Raw genomic sequence first — 8220 nt, 5'->3', positions numbered from 1 at the left:
GAAATGAGTTCTACACCTTTTGGATGATCGGGAAAATGGTTTATCCACTCCTGATTCTCCTCTTGGATAGGTATCCCTCATAAAGTCCCGTTTTAGCTTGTTGAGAGAAAAACTCAGTGATCGAAGTTGAAAGCCTCCACGATGCCAATAGTGAAGGCTGTCAAAAATACTTTGTCGTAGTAAGTTTGTAAGCAACTAGGACATCTTCTCGCAAGAATTCTGCATAAAGAATATAAGAATGGCGACACTGAATTCAAGGGCTCCAAAACATTAAAGAATATCAAAGACAATCTTCTTATTGTGAAATAGTGTAATATCACCACATCTTGCAAAGCCACTTTTCTCTCTTGCAAAGTGCGTCCCACACAGGCTCGGCTCTCTTGCACGGCATCCGGTTCTTGGTGCATGCTCGAAAACCAAGGGTATGCCAGAGGGACGATGAAGGAGGCTCAATTAGCGCGAGCCGTTAGTGTTGACATTTTGGTTTTGAGTTCTTGGTTGGTAACATTAAAACAATGTTAAAGTAGTCAAAACTTCGACGAGTTAGTACCTCTGACATTATAAAATCGAAAATTTTATCAGCATAAGTCTCCCGAGTCCCGTGTGAGAAATTTTAGGTAGAGAGAGGATATGCCAAGTGGCATAGGTTCTCGAGTGCCACGTGACACATGAGAAATACAAGAATTGATAATACAAGTATTTTGACCCATCTATGATGGGATTGAAGCTTGCCTCCATTAGGTCTGACGGAGGGGATCTAAGGTTTCCTTGAAATTAGTCTTAAGGTTGCGATCTAAGGTTATGTTTGATTTCAAGGAACAAAATGAGCTCAGCGGTCTACCTACATAGGATCACCAAATGATTAGATTTTATATTTCTCACCTAGGGTCCAAGGCTTAAAACGGATGTCCCCAAGCTTTGGCTTGTTTAATAGATCTGTCACATCATAAATCTCCTCTTGCACATAGACATTGGATCTTGCAAACTTCACTCAGAGAGCCTTGGTTAGAAAAAGAATCAACTTATAGCTGCATTGAAAATTTAGAGATCATCTAATATATGCACATAATTTTAGGGGCAAACAATGACGAACTATATTTATGAATCCTCCAATTTATGAAAAACCTTAATAGCCATGTTAAGGTATGCATCATCAGAAATTATAAATGGTAACTTGGCATCCAGCTCTAGTGCACATGCTTCAAGTTGCTTTTGGAAGCTGCTTAGGTGATCATGCTTTACCCACGTTCTACTTCCTTGTCCACTCATCCAAGGCCAAACCAAAGTCATTGTAACCTTGCCACACTAAGCCCTCACATTAAAGTCAATTAAACTATAAGCTTGAATGGGCTTGCCTCTCATCCTCTCTTGCATGAACTCTTCCCTAATTGTTGCATCTACTTCCTCCTCACTTTTTTTTACTTGCCTGTCTGCCTCCTATCTTCTTGTTCAGTAATAATTTCAAAGTCATTATTGGGATTCTGCTAAGGTCCAAACTTCCTTTTGATGTGCCCACCACCTTTGTAGGATCTCCTTCCTTCTTTCTTTTGTTCTTTGTCAGTGGCAATCATCCCCTTCACCTGCACAATTCCTTCAATCCAATAAAGATCAAGCCCAAGCTTTCATGGCTGTCAAAAAGCTTTATGTAAAGCTCGAGCATCATTCGAGCAATTAGTAATCATTGGAGATCCTTTTTGGGTAGTTTTGTGAATCTCTCTCTCTCTCTCTCTCTCTCTCGCTTGCTCACACACACACACACACACTTCTTCTCTCTTTTTTTGACAAATACACACACACACACACACACTTCTCTCTCTCTCTCTCTCTATGCATGTGTGTGTGTGTGTGTGTGTGTGTGTGTGTGTCACTTCTTCTTCTTCTCTCTCTCTCTCTCTCTCTCTCTCTCTCTCTCTACTTTTTCTCATTCTCCACCTTGCCGCATGCCACCTATATGTATATGTTTATATAGTCATGTATAAAGTACGCATACTCTTTGTGTGCGTGTGCTCTCTCTCTCTCTCTTCTCTCATGCGCGCACGCATGCACAGGCACTCACACACACACACACACACTTCTCTCTCTCTCTACTCTCTCTCGCTACTTTCTCTCATTCTCCACCTCGTTGCACACCACCTATATGTATACGTTTATATAGTCATTTATAAAGTGCGTGTACTCTTTGTGTGCGCGTGCTCTCTCTCTTTCTCTCTTCTCTCCCCCCCTCTCTGTCTCTGTCTCTGTCTCTGTCTCTCTCCCTCCCTCTCCGTCTCTCTCCCCTCGCTCTCTCTCTCTCTCTCTACTCTCTCTCTCTCTACTTTCTCTCATTCTCCACCTCGTCGTATGCCACCTATATGTACATGTTTATATAGTGATATATAAAGTGCGTGTGCTCTCTCTCTCTCTTCTCTCCCCCCCTCTCTCTCTCTCTCTCTCCCTCTCTCTCTCTCTCTTCCCCCCTCTCTTCTCTCTCTCTCTCCTCTCTCTTTATTGCCCCTCTCTCTCTCTCTCTTCCTTCCCCCCCCACTCTCTCTCTCTCTCTCTCTCTCTCTTCCTTCCCCCCCCACTCTCTCTCTCTCTCTCTCTCTCTCTCTTTCCCCCCTCTCTCCTCTCTCTCTCTCTCTTCCCCCCCTCTCTCTCTCTCTCTCTCTCTCTCTCTTTCCCCCACACTCTCTCTCTCTCTCTCTCTCCCCGTCATCCGCATGAGGTTTGACACGTGGCGGGCAACTCTCTCGGCATCGTCTACCTCACAGTCTATGTCATCTACGTGACAGTCGCGGCGACATCCACGTCATCCAAGTGACAGTCGCGACGCCCTCTACGTCCGCCATGTGCTATCGCTCTGCTCGGCCATGTCATCAGGTCCGGGCACTGTCATCTCTGCGCGCGCCATCTGCCATGTGCTCTGCTCTGCACTGTCTGCGCCGTCTGCATGCGATGGATCACGCCGAGCCTCGGCCTTCTTTCCCGAGCCTGCCTCTCTGAACCTCTTTTTTTTTGTGAGAATTGCCTCCCTGAACCTCACGAGAAGTACCCACGTACTGCACGTCCGCTCTATGCCACGTGTGGGCTTCCCGTGCCTCGGTCCCTTCAACGTCCGCCCAGCATCTAACGGTGCGATTTGATTTGTATGCCGATCCAACGGTGTATAACATCCAGGACTTCCGAAGCACGCCGAAGCTCCCCGGAGCTACACCCGAAGCTCCAGACACGGTGCAGAGCCACCCTAAGATATATATAGAGATATAGAGATATAGAGAAGAGATATAGAGATATAGAGAAGAGAGGAGAAATATTTTGGAATTAACAGGGATGCAAAATAGGACGATGCAATTGGTGGTTGGTAACTTGGTAAGGTGCGAGAACACGTTCGTAGTGGGGTTGGCTGTGTTCAGTTTATATGGTTGTCTGATATGATACGTGCCAGGAGAGTGCGCACTGCGGCGGGTAGAAAGGGGCACTTTCGGCGTGTGGGCGTTTCCAAGCGAACGACGTGGCGGCCCATTGGAACATTTGACTGGGCCAAAAACGCCAGCCAACGCGCAAGCTGCCGGCCGGCCTTCCACGAATCCACATGACGAGGCACCGAAACCAAATCTAGGCCCTGTATAATTGAAATTTAGAGAGGGACAGGGTGGACGTTGACTTGGAATCACGCGGAGCAGCGTAAGAATCTAAACCCTTCTTAATTATCGCCCCGCCTCGAGAGAACTTTCCGTCGTTTCATTCTTCTTCTTCCCCCATCTCCCCATCGTGCACTGAGCTGCCGCTGCTTCCTCTTCTTCTTCTTCTTCGTCGACCTCCACCACCTCCATCGCCATCGCCACCCTCTCTCTCTCTTTCTCTTTCCCTCTCCCTCTCCCTCCCTCCCTCTCTCTCCCTCCCTCCCTCCCTCCATCGCCATGCCCGGCTCCTTCCGTAACTATGGCAAAATCGACCCTTACCTCCAATTCCAACACGACTCCAAACTCAAGGAGCGTCGTCGCCTCATCATCATCGTCGCTTCTTTCGCCTTCCTCCTCCTCGCCGTCCTCTCCATCGCCATTGGCATCGCCGTGAAGAGCCATCGCTCCCACTCCTCTTCCTCTAATGATGGATCGCAGTTCTCCACAGGCTCCGCTGCCATCGAGGCAGCCTGTAACACTACACTTTACCCTACCACCTGCACGCAGACGCTCGCCTCCTATCCTGGTTCCCTCTCTGCCACACCTGTGGAGCTTGTCACTATTGCCGTCAAGGTCGCTCTCTCGGCCGCGACAGACGCTTACAATCTCTCTCTCTCCCTCGCTGAGGAGCCCACCATCTCTGCTCTCGAGGCTATGGCCCTGCAAGACTGCGCTGAGCTCATGGATACCAGTATGGATCGCCTCAACGACTCCATCGCCGGATTATCCAGCTTGGATATCAAGTCCATTGGAAGCACGCTGCAAGATCTAGAAGTGTGGCTCAGCTCAGCCTCCAGCGATCAAACCGCTTGCACGGATAACTTCGCCAATATAAGTGGAAGCTCGAGTTCTCTCATACTCACCAAGCAGGACTTTGTCTCGGAGGTCATCTTGAATGCCCTTTGCCTAGTGCAGACGCTTTCTACTCTTGGGGCCGATCTTTCGTCGTGGAAGAATTCTTTGCCCTCGATCCCGGATATCTTCCATCTACGACGTCTGCTGTTGGCCTCCGATCACAGGTGGACGGAATCTTTCTCTTCTGAGGATAGAGGATTTCCTGATTGGGTGTCTTTGGGAGATCGGAAGCTTTTGGCGGCTTCCTCTAGTGTGATACCTGATCTCACCGTCTCCCAGGATGGCAAGGGTGATTACACGACGATAAAAGACGCTCTCAATCACGTTCCCAGCACTAGCCGTAGCAGTCGCTATGTAATCTATATCAAGGCAGGCACATACTCGGAAGGCCCTCTGAATATTAGCAAGGCTCTGCAGAACCTTACTTTGCTCGGAGACGGCTGTAACAAAACTGTGATAACGGGAAAAGCCAGTGTTGGGAGCGGCAAATACACGACATACCGATCGGCTACCGTCGGTACGCGCTCTTCCTCATCTTGCATTTTCGCCTATCCATCTGTTTCTGCTGGCAATTATTTCTCGATCGAACTACTTGGACACGATCTACGCTCTTGCGAATTCTTGTGCTTCTCTTCTTTTCTCTGGCTAATCAAGCTGATGTTACAGGGGTCGCTGCGAAAGGGTTTATCGCGAAAGGCATTACGTTTAGGAACGAGGCAGGACCCGAGAATTCTCAAGCAGTTGCAGTCAGAGCAGGTGCCGAAAACTTCGTGTTTGACAGCTGCTGCTTCGAGGCCTACCAGGACACACTTTATGCGTTGTCGGGCAAACAATTTTACACAAATTGCATAGTCGAGGGGACTGTGGATTTTATTTTCGGGAACGCCCTGGCTGTCTTCCAGAATACCTTCCTAGTTGCTAGGCGGCCCATTCTCGGGCAGCAAAATACCTACACGGCTCAGGGAAGAAAGGCACATCCCGTGCGAACAGGCTTCTCCTTTCAGAATTGCAGTCTAACTGAAGGCGATGATTTGAAATCATCTCCATATAATGTCTCCACTTATCTTGGGAGGCCGTGGAAAGCTTACTCTACGGCCGTTTATATGCAGTCCAACATTGGAAACCATGTCCATCCTGAAGGATGGCTTCCATGGAATACCAGCAACCCGTTCGAAACCACTTGCTATTATGCTGAATATGAGAACACAGGGCCTGGATCTGATACAACCGCACGAGTACCTTGGAAATGCGTCTATCCGCAACTATCCGCGTCTGACGCCTCTGAATTTACAGTAAAGACATTACTCAACGGCGATACATGGATTCCCAGCGATGTCACCTTCACATTGGGCCTGTCCACGTGACGAGATCAGAGTCTTACTTATTTGGCCTGGCATTCATGGTATGCTTATTCTCGCTTTAGGCCCGTGGGTCTTTCAATCAACTCAAATGTGCAAAATGCTAATCACAACTTCGAAATCTGCAAGCAGATTTCTCAGTCTGTGGTCCAGACAAAAAGTGTTCCGCTTTCGGGAGCAGAATTAACTGTTTTTGACGCTTGGGTCAATACTATATACAGACTCGTCTGTTGTAACAACTACCATGATCGATTTAAAAAAAGGTAAAGACTAGGATTGTGTTGTGCGAAGTTTCGGACAGGCCTGACCTTCATTAGACCATTATAGTAATGAACAAGGCTCATATGACAGCTCACGAATCTATGCAAATGGCAGCCTTATAGCCACGAGTCTTTCCTCAACCTTATTGAGAGTAGATACATGTTGTGTTGGAGGCTAGATTGGCATGTCTTTGAAATAAAAAGTTGGTGTTTTGTTCTTTCGTAATTCCTGCAAGCATAGCGTGCATATGCATGGTTTTGTGGATGTTAGTTCGACAGGTGCATCACCTAGCAAATTCAAAGCGCCCGCGAACTGCATGGGAAGCTTCTTCAAATTTATAAAAAAATTTGAGGGTCCTGCAGCTTGCACAGGGATAACTAGGTGTGTCTTGTATGTTGTTGTTGTATGTTTGTTGGGCGCTTCTGCTAGCTCTTTTTTGTTTTCTCCTCAATCGTACATGTACAAGATATGGGGTATGTTGGTCTACTGCCTGTAACTCTAGTTGGAGGGAGCACCTTGCATGGGAGTTGCGTGATCTTGGAACCATTGCAGGGATGCAATTGTCAGCAGCTACAGACTCGATCTTATATATCTTGCTGCAAATGCTAGGGATGGTGTACTGGGAGTTGCTGTGATGCTCGTTGAATAGCAAAGTGACTTTGCTTGCAGGCAATTGAGGTAGGCTAGTTACAAGTGCTCGCAAGCGCAGCTCATCTTCTATGTGCCAGTGCATGTAGGCCCTTTTGCCCCGGTCCACATACAACGTGGCGAGGAAAGTAGGGCAAGCCCAGTCATTCATGGGAGCACTAAAGTCAATGGAATCATTAGAGGCATCATTTGCAAGTTGGCATAGCACCTCATCCTCATGAAGACCCATTTCTTCCATCAATTCTAAGAGGGTAAGGTATTCCTCACCCTCAATAGAGATTGGATCAACTGATGCGAGGTGTGGCTTGCTGCCTCGTCAGGATTATATGTGGAGGCTGGGTATGCACGACTTGGATAAGCTCATAGGATGACCTAGCTCTCAGCTTGCTCTTTAGCTAGGTCTATTGCATGCTCCTTAGGTTCTATGCCTAGGTTCACCTCATCCACTCCACCACTTGTGGATGGGGACCTGCTCCACCACTTGTGGATGCAGAAGGACCCTCGGCTATTGTTCGACATCCTCATCAAACTTGCAAGTTGTGAGAACGGTAATGGCTGCATCTCTCTCTATCAAATCAATGGGAGAATCCTCGATACTCATAGAGAGAGAGGGACATTCTCCATGGCCCTAGCAAGAGTCTTCTTGAAGTTAGGGCTTTCATCAAGAGACCTCAGAATGTCGAATGGGACCCATTGCTGAGGGGAGGTAGCAATCATGACAAATTGCCCATGGAGAAGTCTATCTATAAACTCAAGAGAGGGATTATTGGTAGGAAGGAAAGATCTCAAGTGTGATTCGAGATCGAGTGGCTTGCAAAAGATTGGGTAAATTTGGTCTGCTAAGGCATGAGAACGAGTAGATGAAATCCAACGGTCATAGGCTTCTCTAGGGGAACCCATGAGTGTGGGAGGATGCTTAGGAAGATGAAAAAGAAGGATGTGGGAAAAGAAGGATGCTTGGGAAGATGAAAAAGAAGTCTATGAGAATAGGAGCGTGAACAATGAATGTGAAAATGACATTTAGTAATGCACTTTATATAAAGGGGCCACTGCCCTAAAAATAAAAACAATAAAAATAAATTTCTCCCCTCCGCTCTCCCTCTCCCTCTCCCTCTCTACCCCTCTCTTTCTATCTCCCTCTACCCCACCTTCTTCCTCTCCCTCTCTTTCTGTCTCCACCATCTCTCTCTCTCTCTCTCTCTCCCTCGCTCCTTCTCTCTCTCTCTCTCCCTCTCTCCTTCTCTCGAATTCCAGTGCGGCAAGTGCTCAGGCTCCCGTGTTAGTTGCGACCCAGCCAAACCATTCTGCTACTCTTGTGCGAGCACACAAGACATATTCACACTTGCCTCATTGAAGGGCCGAATTGTACTACATGACGATTCTAAGCTGGATGTAAAGCTCCATGGCTCCACTGCAGAATATGTTTCAGGCCTACG

The 8220-nt window shown here is 47.5% G+C and overlaps 1 protein-coding gene across 1 annotated transcript; it reads left to right on the top strand.

The window, feature by feature from the left end:
• The first annotated feature begins 3899 nt into the window (after window positions 1-3899).
• Window positions 3900-6188, top strand: LOC147904159 (putative pectinesterase/pectinesterase inhibitor 17). The gene is made up of 2 exons (XM_087372717.1): window positions 3900-5034; window positions 5184-6188. The coding sequence occupies exons 1-2, from the start codon at window positions 3900-3902 to the stop codon at window positions 5879-5881; spliced, it is 1833 nt and encodes a 610-aa protein (XP_087228843.1). The 3' UTR covers window positions 5882-6188.
• The last annotated feature ends 2032 nt before the right edge of the window (window positions 6189-8220 follow it).

Source organism: Dipteris shenzhenensis, chromosome 3 (assembly GCF_047967505.1).
Source record: "Dipteris shenzhenensis isolate YYH24624 ecotype China chromosome 3, Dip_SZ_1.0, whole genome shotgun sequence".
NCBI lineage: Eukaryota > Viridiplantae > Streptophyta > Polypodiopsida > Gleicheniales > Dipteridaceae > Dipteris > Dipteris shenzhenensis.
The sequence above is the reverse complement of the archived record's forward strand: the minus strand, read 5'-3'. Positions and strand labels throughout refer to the sequence as shown.

Coding starts and splice junctions, on each gene's coding strand:
- LOC147904159 (XM_087372717.1), top strand. CDS start 3,900: ATGCCCGGCTCCTTCCGTAACTATGGCAAAATCGACCCTTACCTCCAA. Junction 5,035..5,183: donor ATACCGATCGGCTACCGTCG/GTACGCGCTCTT, acceptor CTGATGTTACAG/GGGTCGCTGCGAAAGGGTTT.